The 17,430-nt window shown below is 40.9% G+C and overlaps 1 protein-coding gene across 1 annotated transcript; it reads right to left on the bottom strand.

The window, feature by feature from the left end:
• Positions 1-2,211: 2,211 nt before the first annotated feature.
• Positions 2,212-16,682, bottom strand: LOC136448798 (neuropeptide FF receptor 2-like). Its single transcript, XM_066448444.1, has 3 exons — positions 16,370-16,682; positions 5,220-5,319; positions 2,212-2,899 (listed from the first exon to the last, which is right to left on the bottom strand). Exons 1-3 carry the CDS (start codon positions 16,680-16,682, stop codon positions 2,212-2,214), a joined length of 1,101 nt encoding a protein of 366 aa, XP_066304541.1.
• Positions 16,683-17,430: the final 748 nt, after the last annotated feature.

Raw genomic sequence — 17,430 nt, forward strand, 5'->3', positions numbered from 1 at the left:
AACCCACTGCATTTCATTATGGGACATGGGACAGTGTCAGGTCATGTAAACAGATGGCGTTGCATACACGTACAGTCATGTAGGTCAAATAAATAAACAGATGAGGCACCCACTTTTCTCCAAGCAGAGATGTTGGTCCAGCTGGTTTTTAACGTATTCAGTGCATGCATGGCTGAAATAACTGAAAGAGGACAAAATAGAAATCCTGACAAAAACACCTAAAAACACGTTAAAAACCAGCCAGACCCACTCCTCTGCTTGGAGAGTACACTGCACCAAAACTGCACCACTGCTAGGTGCGGAAAAGTCACATGCACTATGTTTTCAAGATGTGTATGATATGGAATAAAGATTTATTCTATTCATATATATTGACTGTGCCATTTCATCATCACTTTTAACTTACAACACTGCAATATCGAAACTTTATGGCCCATATAATATCAACATACATGTACTCATATTTTTGTCATGACCAGTTATAACGTATATCAGCACACTAGACAGATATAATAGTCCTGTACCACCAAATGATTTTTAACCCTTCCTAGACTGGACTCATTCGCCCCGTCATAACTTCCAAATGGTATGGTGCATGATCAAATTTGCAGGGGGTGATAAGAATATAGATATTAATCACTCTCCATAATAAGCCTTGATTATTTGGCGAAGATAATGTGTTCGTGGAACTCTACTTTTTTAAAACTTTTTATACAAGGAGGAAATTTTTTTTTTTTCTGGCGTGTTCTTCATCTTTTTCTTCTTCTTCTTCCTCTTTTGCATAATTTATGCAGGAACTTGTATATCCCATACGATAAACGTTACAGATGTCATATATGATTTGTAGGTGCCTTTAGGAAAGGTGAATGCACCACATACATTATGCTAATGATCTCATTGGCATATTTTATGCTAATGAGTCTAATTGGCATATTTTATGCAGAAACTTTCATTTCACTTCTTCCAAATGCGCCCAAGTCAGCTTTTTTTTAAAAGCTTTCTTGAAGCTGACTTTGAAAACAGTTTATACCAAACTTCATTAAACTGAATAAAACTTAACACTGCACTTGTGCAATTTAGTTCTTTTTACAAACTATACTTCAACCGTTTCATCCCCAACACAATGAGGTCGTATGGCAAGCTTTTTTTAGAAGCTCTTGTTTGTAGGATAATCGATCTATTAGAAAGTACTATACATGTCAAACGATAACACTTGTCTTCAACACTCATATTTTTAAATGCATCTGATGTCACAATTTGTCACAAACACAATGACATTTACATTTCTAAAGGCACTAAAACACTTCAGCACATTGACTGCAATGTGCCAGCTACCAACACCATTTTAAACAACATTTGTTTTGTTTAATTGTTCTCTTTGAACGACCTAGGACCTAGGAAAAATGTTGTGTTTCCGGTTACCCGACCGACCTTTGTAAACTGCCTACCCTTGCCTTTTTGGCGTTCATCCGCTGGCAAGGGACAAACACATTTGATCTGACATCTGAGTGATGAAAACTTGTAGAATCGTTTTTCAACATGATATTTGCCGTTATGTTGCAATGAAAACTGTGCTTGTACAAAGTATATGATTGTGAATAACTATAACATGATGTTGAAAATACCAGTGTCAGTTTTACATTTATATACAGTAGTTTTGAATCACATCAGCAGAAAAAAAGATAATCAATACCTATCGACTACCTACCTGCCCTGTATCTTATTTGCAGGACCGGAAACTTACATTTAGTGTTCCTAGGCCTTATCACAGGTTACAAGACGTTTGGTAGACATGAACACCCTTTGTCGTGAATACGCTTCTTTCTTTCAATCAACATTTTACGAGATAATAACATTTGAAGAAGACTGTATTGATCCGTATACATGTACGTTCATATCTCTATTTCTATATCTATGCCGTTTGTACCAATGACACTTAGTTCAGTGTATACATGTCAGGTAGGTTGATACAGAATAACAGAGATATCCTTTACACCACATGCTTTTCCATTATATTGTTACAACCTTTATTTGTTTTGGCATGTAGTCTGCTAGTGTGCTCGAGATAATGAACTTTTTTACACCGTATAGTTCGTGTAATTCAGAAAAATCTTCTTGGAATTGTGGAAGAGGTCATCACTGTCGTTGGCTTTTGTAGATCTGCGCTAATTGGGCTTTCTCCAAGCATCTGGGTTACGTGTTGTTTTGACTTTATCTGTCTAGCGGCTTGTTCGAATTACGGCGGTACTTCAGAATGGCCTTTCTGTTGACATTCGCCTTGATTTTCAGTGAGATGTTTCCCCCTGTGATCTCATTGTCGGATCTGCGCACTAGGGAGTCCCGAAACCGTTTGCGCAAGCTCTTGTTGAAGTACCCATAGAGCAGTGGGTTCACACAGCTGTTAGAGAAGGCCAACCAATGCGCGAAAGGGTAGACATAGTCGTGGAGAATGATCTTCTGTGGAGGGGTCAGCTCGCCGAAATCTTCCACCATCCAGCAGGCGTAGAGAGGGATCCACGACAGAGTGAACAGCACGATGACGATGACGAGCATCTTGGTGACCTTGTTGAATCGCTGGGAGGCGTGCATGGTGTTGTTGGTGCTCTTCCTGCGGCGGAGGGTGACGGCGACCATGAGATAGAGGCAGGCCGAGATGACGAGCGGCCCCAGGTAGCAGCAGGCCAGCAGGGCGGCGCTGTATGCCTGCTGCTGGGTGTAAGAAGGCCAGAACTCCTGACAGACTTTGATGTGTCCACCGGGCAGCAGGTGGCTGATCTCCTCTCTAACGATAGCCTGGGGAACCATGACGGAGACGGCAGACACCCACACACCGGCCAGGATAGAGGCCCAGTACTTCACGGGAGCCTTGCTGTTGCTGGGGTGAATAACCAGTCTGTACCTGAACAAGAAGTAAAACAGGAAATGCAAATGATATTTCAGTTTTGTAACTTGATTAAATAAGAAGACGAAGTCCATTTTCTTCTAGTTCATTTAGTGAGGCTACAGCAAGTAAATGTTATCAATGACATCAGCTCATTAATTTTTGCCTGATTTTGAAAAAAAAGAATATCCCCCCTCCGGAGATGGTCAACATAACGAGACAGGCAGTGGAATGAGAACAACGCACTGCCCACTGCCTAAAAAGGCTATAGGGCTAGCTCAACCTAAGCACACTGTTCTCTGTGTGTGGAAATGTAGAGTTACAAACTTGAGTGTAGTGCCCCAATGTCCTTGTCTGTCAAAAAAAAAGCAAAGCCAATGCCTATAATTATACGGTTTGTTAATGTAGCATTAATGTACTGACTTACATGTAGAGCACGATGAAATCCCTGACTGAAATTTCGTCACTTTTAAATGATAGACGAGCTTCTATTGTGTTTAAATTCCCACGTTAATGTTTCAAGAAAGCATTCGTGCTGCTGGCTTGATGGCGAAAGTAAATGCATTTGCTGCGGATAACAACATCCGTTCTCCTTATTTCATATACTTAATACAGTCACAAAACAGCCCCGGGTTCGAATCCCCCGACGTCTCCGATGTTGTGCTCTTGGGAAAGACACTTTACACGACTTTCCTCACTCCAGGTGTAAAATTGGTATATTGTTCTCTGTACGTGGTACTGTTGAAATAAGTTATGAAAAACTCGAGTGCACGTGCAACGTCGTCCTTGTCTGTTCAAAGGCGAAGTAAAAAAATCACAAAACGTCTTCGTCTTAATGGTGCTCTGCCTAAGGCATATGCCTGAATACGCTTGGGGTGCTGGTGTTTTAGCTGAATGCTTTAGCATTCGAGCGCAGAAAAGACGTTTATCTTTCCTACTCAGGTGCCTGCTATGCCCGTCACAGAAGGTCATCAGCACATCCTGACGTATTCACGACATTGAGACAATATTCACGACATTAGGTCATGTTCAATGGACCATCTAGCCTATGGCATTTGTAACTTTTAAAGGTCTTCAGGCTTTACGAGTTGCTCGGGATTTAACGTTTTTGTTCGTCATTCTTGTGGCAAAACTACCATTGAGACATGTTTTCCTTCCTACTATATACCATAAGCCATTAACGTCGTCTAACATTTCAAAGCACTTAAGTCACGGACCTCTCCACGAGAGCTCTTGGCATTTTCAAAGTCTTTTGTGCTCTCAGGTAAATCCGGATGTTGCATCTGCTTATGAAGCATGTTGGATGTTGTGATGTTGAAGAGCAAGTCTTGGCGTGGAGCAAGCATACTGTCATTTCCGTGAAAAAGGAGACATTGTTTTGGGTATGTCTGTTTGTGTATGTGTGTCTGTCTGTCTGTCTGTGTGTTTGTGTTTCCCTTAGTTAAGACTAGTGTTTGGGCTTGTATTGACTATGAGGTGAGTATCAAGTGTTGCCATGTGCCTAACTAATGCAAAACAACTACCACCATGACAAAAAAGGTATATCAACAACAACTACATCAGAGTGAAAACGGAGAAACCACTAACAACAACCACTACAGAATCTTAGATGTTCTTATAAAGGCAACGTTTTTTCCAAACTTTTTGTTACGCACGCTCGCATTAGTTTGGTGGTTCCCAAAAGATGCCATCCATATAATGGAATCAACATGGCCCGCGCCCTAGGCCCGGCCTAATGGACGGGTACGCAGGACGGCTTTGCGTTGGGGAATGGTATTTTGACCAAAGATATATTATAGAAGTCCTAGTTTTAACTGATCCAAATCGGTATGCAGGATAAAAGGCAAAGTGAGGCAAATTAAATACAGCATTTGTCTAAACCTACATCGTACAGAAGCAATGCAACTCTGAAGTACTTTGGAACCCAACAGAGACCATACTATTAGACAAACTGGTTAAACGTTACCGACAGGTTTCCTCATGATTTGATTTGAAATCTCTCATTTTTCACGATGACGAGTTAAAAATCCTGGTTTCAACGAGCTCGCGACAAACCAACAAATGCCAAGAATTCTGGCTTACTTCTGCGGGATTCTGGGAACTTTAACCAGAATATGGGCAAACTATATGTCATATCATAAAATGATATATGTTTCCTTTAGTTACTGGTGTTCTGCATCATGACGTAACATTATCTGTAACATACAACGTTATTGAAATGAACGTCATTTTTCCGCATTTAGAGGGTCTTTCCGGATATATAGCGTCGTGTGTTAACTCTGGAAACAACTTTTAGCACACGAAAGTTCATCCTTGAAGTGTGAGTATTCAACCTTACCTGTCGTACGCAATGGCCATCAGAGTGAAGACAGATGCCCCCACGGCTACGCCCTGTGCCAGCGGGATGAACTTACAGGCGAATGGACCCAGAGATAGCACTGTGAAGAAAAGGAAAGGAACGGAGCGTGACCAACATGGAAACGCATTTATAGTTTACGCTTCCCCGGTTGCCATTCTTAAACGTCTGCAGGATGATGCACTCTGGAAATAAGAGGTCTTTACAACCGTACGAAATGACAAGTAGATCTAGATATTCTTCGTCACGTTACGTCATGGGGGTTGGTCAATGTCTTACGTAGTGAATGCAACTTTTTATTCAATAAGACGACAGGGAGAATGCATATGGTACTGCCTCGAGAGCGAAATACGGACCAAATTGAATAGAAACACGAAATCATTATGGTACGCAAACATGAAGAATATGTTGAAATTCCACATCAGGCATTTCTACCTCATGGAAAGCCTACAGGATTACAAAAATTAAAAATTACCCAGAAGTAATGCATTTCTTATTCTCTTTTCATTAGATGACAGATCGCATAGACAGAATTTCATAGACAAAGAACGAATTTTGTTGACGTTTTGTGTGTTTTGTTTACTTTTAAATTATAATTTTTCATCCTGCATTATATTCCAATTACAAAAGAAAAGGTCAAAGAAATCCAGTTTTGGTTGCTCAAGAGTCGCTAAGCGACCGCAGTCCATTGGGAAGAAGGCCTAAACCCCCTTTCAACTAGGGCGCAGACCTCACTGCGACCGCACTGCAACCGAGTGATTTGACTGAGCGCTCAACGACTCCCATAAATAAAACGAATATTTTTACGCTTTGTATGTTTTGTTGTCTTTTCAGTCATACTTTGAAATTCAGCATGATATTCCAATTACGAAATAAAGGGTTTCATAAATCCAATTTTGGTCACCACGAGATCGCCGTCTAGTGGAATGGGAGGGGGGGGGGATTACATGACGAGTGTGGGTGTGAGGTGATATGTGTACTAGATATACAAATGCTACGGTCACATCTGCACCGCTGCCCGTAGGGGGTGTAGTCCCGCCCGGGCCCCGAAGACAGAAATTTGTCCCGGTAGACTATCGGACACCGGATTGTACCTCTTGTTGTTCTCACCATTAGTTCACGGTGCTCATTTGTCACTGTGTCCCGCGTTGATTTTAGCTCTGTGGTAAAAACTTCCAGGGCCCCGGCCGTTCTCAAACTAGCTCGGTAGCCGCCATGTAGGAGTAACGCCCGAAACTTAAACAAGAAAGGCAATAAAACGTATTGAACGTATTGCCATGGCGACGATTGAGAGGCTATATGTAAGTAGTGTTAATGAATAACATTTTTAAGCCATGTTTTGACACATTGCAACTAAAGTGCCAGGCCGCGTGGATAATGGTTAAAATGTATCTACTTATTGTTGGACAGCCAAGAGACATTTTGACTTCTCCACTAATTTATTGATGAATTCGAATCCTTGGTTCAAACAATCCTTTAGACAGAACCTGGAGTTTCATTCTGAGAAATGCTCTAGCACAGAGACAGCATTAGTGGTTGGTCCCAAGTAGTAATACATCCGTGACGGTAATTTCTAAACAGAGCCAGATGAGCGGTCAAGGAAACGGGCCGCCTCACACACGGAAAGAGAGGGCGGGAGGCTTATCCTCCCGGGAGATCTTGTCTGACCTCCTATGGAATCTCTGACTGGTTTCTACTACGCATGCGAGTAACATTCCACAAATACCAATCCGGCATAGCTGGGACATACGGAATTCTTTGGAACTAAATACATAATATGACTGTTTGGCGCGCTCCTAAAGCGTCGCCAAAAAAGCCCGTGAACAGAGCCTCTTTCTTCAATTGTGACCGAAACATTAGCTGGGGAAAATGATTGATGCGACACAAATAAATGGATTGCATCTGATTTATTTTAGTCCGTTACATAGCCTGATCTCAGTAAGTCGAGAAAGAAATAGGGTGCTCTTGTTTAAGATGGGCGCCAGGACACATGGATCGATCAGATGTAGGTACGAGTAGCATAATCCGTGTGAACGAAATAAGGAAACATTCCCGTGAGTAATTTCACCAGGTTGGTGAATGACTGTACTGATCAGCAAAGTTCTTTATTCACAAAATGAACCGACGTTTCGAAGACCGTCTGTCATATTCATCATGGCAGTATATGACAATACTTTACATTTGGGACCGAATTATCTCACCATTGTCGCTTAACAGTATCTATGTACAGTATATGACAATACTTTACGTTGGGACCGCATTGATAGCAGTGATCTTTAGCTGCAGTGCAAAGTGATCCAGTCAGAAATGTCCTGATGAAGATGACATCTTTATTTCCCCTTTATTTCCCCTGTAGACATTGATGATGACAGTATTATAGCGATCAAGGTCGTATCAGGTGAGAGCCAGCTATTGGTTGTCTGTGTTTATATGCCATGTGATTCACCTGCAAATACTGATGTGTTTCTTGAAAAACTTGGTAAGATTGATGCTGTTATCAATGATTGTAACATGTATGCCTCTGTGATACTTGGGGATTTCAATGCTTCACCTACGAATAGATTTGGTACCTTAGTTAGGGAATTTTGTGAGGATTCAGGTCTGCACATCTCTGACGTTGAACTCCTACCTCATGACACTTATACATATCTTAGTGATGTTCATGGTACAACTTCCTGGCTTGATCACTGCTTAGCCAGTGATACTGCCCATAAGAATATCTCTAATATTGAGGTTTTACATGACTTTGTCTTATCTGACCACTTTCCGCTTAGTATTACCCTAAATGCTGAGTTTCCTATCCTCACAGAGGTTCCTAATGTGTCCAATCCCCAGAAAATTATCGACTGGGCCAATGTAAATCAAGACCAACTGGATGCATATACCTCCACACTTAATAATAGTCTGTCATGTATTGATCTGCCTGTGGGTGCTCTTATTTGCAGAGACCCTAATTGTATGGATGCCTCCCATAAGAATGCAATCAACCTGTTTTCCCGCCAGCTGATTGCGTCCATGAAAGAATCCGCAAATATTTCGATAACTTCAAAACACAGCTGTAAACATTTCAAACCTGTTCCAGGATGGAATGACATCGTTAAAGATTTGCACTCTGCTGCCCGAGAGGCGTATATTCTCTGGCGGGAATCGGGTCGTCCTCGATTTGGCCCCATATTTCTACTTATGTCTAAATCTAGGGCCAGATTTAAACATGCTCTTAGAAAGTGTAGATTACACGAGGACTTGGCTAGAGCGGACGCTACTGCTAAAAGTTTGAATTCTGGAAATTACCGGGAATTCTGGAGTAAGATAAGAAGTTCCAAATCCTGCCATACTGTGTTACCCAATACCATTGATGGTTCTTCTGGTGCCGAGAATATTGCAAACCATTGGAAAGAACATTTTGAGACCCTCTTAAACTCTGTTGATAACCAGACTCACAAGTCGGAGGTGGTCTCTGCTCTGACTCAGGCAATCCCTTTTGATTACGGTATGCAAATCTCCGCACCAGAACTTGCTGACATCATTAAGGATTTGCCCAATGGTAAGGCCTGTGGATCTGATGGTATTAGAAACGAGCATTTGAAGAATGCTGGTCCTAGCCTCTCTATCCATTTGTCATTGTTGTTCACATCCGCCATTGTTCATAACTTCATTCCGGATACCTTGTTAGACACTATTATTGTTCCTGTGGTGAAGAACAAGTCTGGTAATATCTCCAGTACCGATAATTACAGACCTATCGCGATCACTTCTGCCTTGTCTAAAGTCCTGGAGGCAGTCCTTCTTAACCGTCTGAAGCCTTTTCTCCTGACCTCTGATTCCCAATTTGGTTTTAAACCTAAACATGGGATAGACATGTGTGTTTTTATGTTAAAACAAATAATTGAGTATTACAGAAGGTTAGGCTCTCCTGTATTTGTTTGCTTTATGGACGCCTCCAAGGCTTTTGATCGTGTCAATCATTGGTCATTGTTTAAAAAATTACTTGATAGAAATGTTCCATTGTACATTGTTAGATTTTTATTCTTCTGGTACAAGAACCAGACGATGTGTGTGAGATGGGGTTCAATTCTATCCCCCCACTTCTCTGTATCAAACGGAGTGAGACAGGGGAGCCTCCTTTCCCCACATTTGTTTAATGTGTATATGGATAACCTGAGTATACGGCTGAACAATGCCAAGGTTGGCTGTCATTTGGGAGGGGTCATTGCAAACCATCTCCTTTATGCAGACGACTTATGTCTCATATGTCCTAGTGTCAAATCTCTACAGCGTCTGGTAGGATTATGCGAAGACGTCGGCTTTGAGAACGATATAGTGTTCAATAGTAAAAAAACATGTTGTATGTATTTCCCTTGTGCACGTTTGGCACTTAAGTATCCACCGCCACATGTAAGGCTTTATGGTGTAAAGCTCAAGTATGTTACCGCATTTGTGTACCTGGGCATACAGTTGAACACTACACTGAGCGATGACGACTGTGTACGTGCCCAGCTGAGAAGCCTGTACAGCCGTGCAAATTGTATTAGACGAAAATTTTTCCACTGTTCTACACCTGTCAAGAAAAACCTATTCATGACGTACTGCGGCCAACTGTTTGGCGCGCAACTATGGAACTCTACTAGCTCAAGTGTTCTCTCTAAATGCCGTGTTGCGTATAACAATTGCTTCCGTATTATTATGAATCTGCCACGACGGTGCAGTGCTAGTGGAATGTTTGTACACTTCTTGACCGACACTTTCGATTCTAGGCGAAGAAGGGTTTGCTACTCTTTCTTAAATAGATTACGCTTGTCAGAGAACAGTATGATTAGGAGCCTGTTAGTATCTGACGCCTACTACAGGAACTCATATTTCCGTAATATGTACGGCCTACTGTGCATCTAGTTTTGTTTTAAACCTCTCTGTGTTTGTATGTCATTTGATGTTTGTGTTAAGTCTATAACACTTTTAGCTATGTATTATGTTCCTATGGGTTTGTTTTTTTTTATACCCGAAATAAAGAAATAAAGAAAGAAAGATGACAGACAGTCGCCGAAACGTCGGATCTTATGAACTATGTAGTTCTGGAAAAGAACTTTGCTAATGAAGGAAATATAACGTTCATATATCTGAACAACAAGTAAAAACACAAAAAATAGGTATATTGTTCTCTGCACATGTCATTGTTACAGTAGGTTATAAAAAACTTCAGGGCAGTGCCACGTCGTCCTTGTCTGTCAAAAAGCGAAGTAAAAAAGAGTGCAAACTCGACTTAAGTCGATAAAAGAAACTCCAAATATCCTCGACTTAAGTCAGCTTACCTATTTCCAGAACATTTACAGACCGGTGCTTTATACGACAGCGTGCGATAAAGCAAGAGTGGCGGCTGTGGTGGCCCGCATCGATGCACCCGAACTTCGGGGCGAATCAAAGAAGGAAGGTGCCCGGAATAGCGCCTTATTAAAGCAAGGAGGTTAAAACAAGACCTCCTTGATTAAAGGCACATCTGTGACTTGTTACTTGCCCATGCATACCTGCATTAAAGGCATTGCGATTGCTTGGTTGATGCAGCTTATATCTAACACCTGCTATTCGTACGACAGATAAGCTGCGTAAGGTCAACGGAAATTGCTTGGGGAACAGCATTATATGTGATGGCTTAAAAGCCTTCCTACGTTTTCTGAATACAATCAGTTGATTAGAAAACGACGTCATTGAAGAACCTTGAACAGATTTTGAGATACTTTTCTTGTTGAGTCCGTTTCTTGTACATAATTGATACTAGCTACCTTACACACTTTGTTTAGATTATGTTTTTCCTTTTTATTAACTGTATTTGGACTTAGTCTTTAAGCAAAAATACGCAACAGGAATTGATATGAAAATAAAGGAAAGACGTTTATGTATAGTTCAATAGGAAACAAAAATAGGACAAAGTCAAAACAAAGTTTATGTTAATGTGTACATTTGCTCCTGTTGTTTGAGTTCAGGAGCTAATGTTTGCTGGCGAGGTTCAATCGCTGGTTTGTTACATTGTAGAGGGGTTATAGTGGCCATACAGATACAGATGCAGTACACATTTCTACCAAAGAAAATTCACACTAGCCTCACACTTTCAAAATATCCAACAGCTGATGTGAAGATTGCAGGGGGAGCACGAAAATGTGACATCAAAAACTCGCCCCGGCCTTCTGACACTTCAGGATTATGTTGCTAGAAGTAATACGTCGGTAACGCGTTTTACCTCACAGATACGAGTGGAAGGTGGCATATCCATGCGTCACTGGTGTTAATCGGTCCCTTGGGTCGATAACGTGCATAATTGAAGTTGAGGTACGTCTTCCGTCACCATTAGGTGTACATATTCGCACCGTCTGACTCCACTTTAACAGGATTCCACCACTTAACAGCACTCACGACAGAACGACGCTGTCAGGGGATTTACTGTCTGAATCTTATTCATGAACACGACGTCAAGCTAGTGCGAGACGCAAGGTTTTCATTAAGACCTCACTTCAATCAATAAATTTATTTCAAGCTAGTGCGAGACATAAGATTTTCACTGAGAACTCACTTCAATCACTACTTTTATATCAAGGTAGTACGAGACATAAGTGTTTCACAACTCACAAAAGGTAAATGTTATTATCTATTTTCCTTTGATATTTATGAGCCCGTGTACCAGCAACATGATAATTTTTTTTCATTCTACCGGCAGATGTATATAGTATGTTAACCTTTATTTGACAGTCTTTTGCTTGTAGCTTTCTCACCGAATCCATCTGATCTGTATCTTGTGATATTACAACAGTTGGGCTCCGATAATGCGTATATCAACTTTAATTTCTATTTCTTTTCCAGCCAATTTTTTTCCTTCGAGTAGCTCATCCAAAGCGGTGCTTTGCTTTCTGGCTAGTAAGTTAACCGGCAAGAAAACTAGGAAGCCGTGTGAAGGCCATGTTGTTTTATGTAGAGAAGGCAATCTGCCATGTGTATCATAGAGAATCCTTTTCCCACGGTCGTTCTGCGTCAAGAAGCTTTGCCGTAAAGGCATACTCAGCTCCAGAGGAGAGTGTTCTGGTTCTGTTATTACTATTTTTTCTTAATCTTGAAATTTAATTGTATTGGCAACTTGACATTGAACTTGTACCAGCAGTTGCATCATACAGCATCAATATTCTGATTTCCCGAGAAACCCACAGATAAATTGCGGCCAGGTAGGTACGTAATATGTTATATCGCGAGCAACCATTGGACAAACGTCAACTGGGGCGCTCTTTAGAAACCTTGGGTTCAGTTTTAAAAATTACTTTTGCAATATGTTTTTGGATAGTTGTTTGTAGCCTGCCTTGGTCATTTTATTTCTCACTTGCTTGGTGTCAAAAATGGACTTTGATCTTTGTCAATCATCCCATAGAAGCAAATAGTTAAATTAAGATTTGAAAAAAAAGGCCCTCAGAAAAGTGGGGCGCTCTTAGAATATCTTGGTGCGGTCTTGACAATAATAACTCTAATGTGTGTGTGGATAGTTGGTCATCAATTTCCACACTTAGCAGCTTAACTCTTCTATTGCTTTGACCCATAAATTGACCAGGAACTTCGTCAAGTAAAACATCGGAACCAATACTTTAGACATCATTCCCGTCATGTATACCATGGGTCTGCATGAAGGGGCACTACGCAATTCCTAAATTATCAATGGATAATTATCCATCTGTGATCATTGATATTTAACAGACTTGGTTGATTTTGGATTCATAAAGATGTGGTCTTTAACACCCACGGGTCAGGTTGCATGAGTATGCCTTTAAGCGGCAGTTGTTTGCAGGGCAAACGTCACAGTTGCCTTGCACAGTGGATCACCTTTGGCACCGTTTTTGGTCACGTTTACACGGTGTTATGACAATGGGCTAACTTTCCGATGATACATACTTTTTTTACACGGCGTGTTTTAAATATATTTATCTTCATGTGATCTTTAATAAACAGGTTATCACCGTCAGAAGCTGATCACAAAGTACTCATGTGTTTTGCCATGTGTGCAATCTGTGCCCACCTACTTCCGCAGCCTGTTTGTGAAACGGCAAAGTGTGCTGGGGCTCAGGTGAGCTCTTTCCTGTCGACTTCCCACGCAGAACATTGCTAAGAAAACTAGCATAAAATATAAAACAAAAGTTCTGCTGCTGCATGGAGGCAACTCAAGTTCAAGGGTCTCCTACCTTACCCAAATTATGAAAATTCTTTTATGTGACATGGTCCGTTTCTTTCTTAAATCAAGATGTGTGTTGAATTATGATTTGTGTCCCATTTCAGAAAGGTAAGTTAATTAGTTATTGCTGTGTCAGCACTGTGTGCCTGCGGAGGGCAATTTGTTCACCTAGGTCAGCAGCCGTTATCCTGAATGTACCATCATAGCACTGAGGTGCGCTAGACTATTCCCCATTGTATGTAACAAGGAACGTCAAAGTAGTATTTTCTGCTTTTCCGCACTATTTCAGCAAATATGACCATGATTTGTATAATCAATGATCCTCCAGGTATTAAACTCCATTCACTTACAACTACGGAATTGCATCAATTTTTGATTGCAAATTTGGCCTTTTCTCCGATAATTGATATGTCTTAATAATCCTCTTTTTAAGTTACATATTTGAAACTCCTAGCGTAGAATGCAGCCAAATCATAGGTTTTACTCATTATGTAAATCAGATTCTGATTGGCATAGTATACATTTCATTATGTTAATTATCACTTAAAGTACATTCCAAGAACATTGAAAACCCATCTACGCCTACTTTTGTGTTATCCTCTACCGAATATTTTGTTTCAAAGCCTCCTGCAGTTCCAACGAGAGTCGCTAGGGTGACAAAATCTACCCCGCTTACTATCTCTGACCCAAGAACTCTCTATCACTCAAACATTACAACCGTAGGATGTCCAGCCAGAACACGAAATATGAAAACCGGAAAGCCGTTTGGTGGGCTAAATACTATTATTGTCTCTTACTTTTGCTCAGCTATTTCAGCGTACTAAGTCTTATAAAGATAAGTTTGTTGCAAATTCATGTCCGTAGGCTAGTTGTATATTGACAACAATGTCGAGGTACAAACATATATTAAAACATAAGGCAAACATGTGATACAAGATCATGCTATATTGCTAGTCTACAATAAGTTTCTATATCTACTGTACTAATGCGGGGTTTAATTTCTTCTTTCTATAAATAGCCATCCAGGATTTCTCGAGTTATGCCGTTTTCAGACATACAGATAGACAGGCACACAGCCCCGGAAACATAACTCACTTTCTTGGCGAAAGTAATTTCTGCCCCATGCTAATCTACAAGTCAAGATTACACGTGCTTTGGGCTCCTAGCATTTTTTGATTTTATTGATTTGACAATCCGTGGATCTCCTGATCCGAACCTGCTACAAGAAATAATCACATCTGTGTAGGCCAGGAACTAAACATTAAAATGGACTCACTTCAAACGACTTATAAATAAAACATATAACCGTCCTTGTGACTCATGATTGAGACGGTGATAACCTGTTTTGCTTTTGCTTTACTTCTCCTGCCCAACTATAGAAATATTCTTTCCCTATTCGCAGACTGATGGACCTGACCTTTTGGTCTGAGCGTGCGACCTCCTGTCCACTTGTTTGCCATTATTGCTCCTCGTGCCTTCAGCCGGCGTATTTTCGTAACTAGCGTTAATCACAAGGATACATCAAGCAGTACTTTTCACTGGACGGGGATTGCTGAGCGACCAGAATTGATTTTGTTTGAGCCTTGATTTCATGATTGGATTGGTTATAATAGATGTAAAAGTATGATATAAAGAAAAGAAATCAACACTATTTCACAAAAAATTGAAAAATCCTTTGTGTTAAAATTAGTTAAGCAATCTGTCAAATCTTTGGTCGCTTAGCGGTTGCAGCGTGGTCGCAGTCGCTGGTACACAGTGACAAGACTGAATAAAAAAAAACACAATTTAAAAAATTCACAAAACGTAAAAAAATCGTTCTTTATCTACCACTCAAAAATCATTAAGGTTTGTATATTTTCCAAAGTTTTATGATATTGTCCCGCCGGATATTACTATTGTAACAGATCTCTTTCTACAAACCGTCAAACGTTTTAGGCAACATCTGATGTCTTTTATCAAAGAACCGTGGATCAGTATCTTCCCGGATCTTCATAGATGAAAGACAGCGGATGCTGTTTGAAACATCTAACACATAGACGAGACCTTATCCCATCGTTACATTTGATTTGTACGTTCCAGTTCGATTTCATGATTTCCAATCAGTTGCAAAGGTCATTAGCTGCAAAGCTTCTCTTTTGGGATGTTGTAAAGAACGTAAGTTGAGGGTCAGCATCGAGTGTTGGTTATAAATGTCTTCAAGAATACAGTTCACGACTGCATGCGTGCGACAACCTCAGATGTGGTATGCGCAACGTGACATTTCCCAAAAATGAATCTGAGAGTCCGTACTTGTAATCTGAAGAGTCTGCTACCAAAGGAAGTATGCCAATTATGTGCGGTGTGACTTAACAATGTAGCTAGCTGCAGCTCAAATGTGTACTCTTCCCACTAAGGACACTCACAAACTGTTTGCAAGGACCCATTCACCGTATGTGAATGTAACATCCATACCTACTATCACGTGGCAGGGCCTGATGGTCCTACCTCTGCCAGTTTCAATGTTAATAGCTGAATGAATCAGACCCTAGAGGTATGTCAGAAACTTAAAGGGGAGCCAGAGTTAAAATTGAAAAGCCTACTATACTATGCTAAATTTGCCCCAAAGTCAAGTTCTCACTTTTTTGCATAAGTCCTTCATAGTTCAGGATTCTCAGTTCTGATATGTATGAACATGGTCTTTGGAGCTGGCTTTCCAAACGATGGATTTGGATGAAGTTTCCGTCGTATTAGAGGGAATAGACGAGTTAGCAGGCTAAAAGGAAAGCCAGCGCGAATCTTTCCAAGACTTCGACAAAGTAGTTTTACTTTAACACTTTAACATTGCAGATAAAGTACAAATGTAGCTGTTATGTGTTCGTACTTTTTGTTCGGTGAGTTGCGATGGCAATGCCACGATGGACATAAGTAGTAAAATTACCATAATAAATATCTCGCCTACCTGGGAATACGTGGCTGACTAAAGTGAAGGGGATGCAGAAGATGCCCACTAGAAGGTCGCAGATGGCAAGGTTAAAGATGAAGTAGTCTGTGGCGCTAGTTGTCCTCTTACTCTTCAGTATCATCACACACACGATCAGGTTTCCAACTAAGCACACAAGGAAGATGATGGAGTAGGCGAACGCCATCAGCAGTGCTGTCAGCAACGGTCTCGTCATCTCCTTCTCCAGCAGTTCCTTCAGATCAAGTATGGAGGACGCGTTGGTTTCCACTGGCTGGAGGAATTGGTCTATGGTTGTGTTGTTTGTAGCCATTGTATACAGGGTAGTGTTGTATCACAGTTCTTTGATGTACACAACTCTAAAGTTTGATGTCCATAACTCTACAGCTTGATGTCTACAACTCTTCAGTTTGAAGTCCACAACTCTGCAGTTTCATGTCTACAACTGTCTACAATTCTACACTTATGTGTAAGTCTTGCTGGAAGGTGCTGGATCTCCTCCGATGGTCTTCGTCCTGTTATCAAATGGATCCGTCAGCTTGTGTTTCCATGCCTTGACGTGAGGCACGGTGCTGCAAATAGAATAGTTGTCGACGTTAATATTATAATTTTGCCAGTGAGTCCGAAATAGTAAGTGCGCTACCACAAGTTAATTGTGTACAATTCAGCTGCACGCAACATGGAATTTATAAAAATATGTAATCTTCACGCAGTGCAAGCACCAGGGAATGCAAGCACTAAGTAGCAGCTCGAGTCAGACAATATGTAACATTGTAACTTAAGCTTTTTACAAAACGTACACAAGCCGGTGTGTGGCAGCATGTGGGTTTTGAAAATACTAAATTGTGGTGTTTGTTACTAATTATCCACCGACCGAGCGGACGGTCTGCTTATGAAAAGTGTCGTATTCCTGCGTAAACGTTAATCTCCAAGCAGAATTACCGGTGGCAGAAAAGGCCACCTGCTCGTGCCCTTTCAATACTGGCTTTGCCACCGGTAAATCTGTCTGTTTGGAGATTACGCTAACCACACTAACCCGGTCTTTCGCATAGGTGTTTCTA

This window comes from Branchiostoma lanceolatum, chromosome 14 (assembly GCF_035083965.1).
Source record: "Branchiostoma lanceolatum isolate klBraLanc5 chromosome 14, klBraLanc5.hap2, whole genome shotgun sequence".
Lineage (NCBI taxonomy): Eukaryota > Metazoa > Chordata > Leptocardii > Amphioxiformes > Branchiostomatidae > Branchiostoma > Branchiostoma lanceolatum.

Excerpts from the sequence above, each read along its gene's own strand:
- LOC136448798 (XM_066448444.1), bottom strand. The coding sequence starts at position 16,682 with ATGGCTACAAACAACACAACCATAGACCAATTCCTCCAGCCAGTGGAA. Across the intron at positions 5,320-16,369 it reads AGTCAGCCACGTATTCCCAG|TGCTATCTCTGGGTCCATTC; the intron begins GTAGGCGAGATA and ends TTTTCTTCACAG. Across the intron at positions 2,900-5,219 it reads ATGGCCATTGCGTACGACAG|GTACAGACTGGTTATTCACC; the intron begins GTAAGGTTGAAT and ends CTTCTTGTTCAG.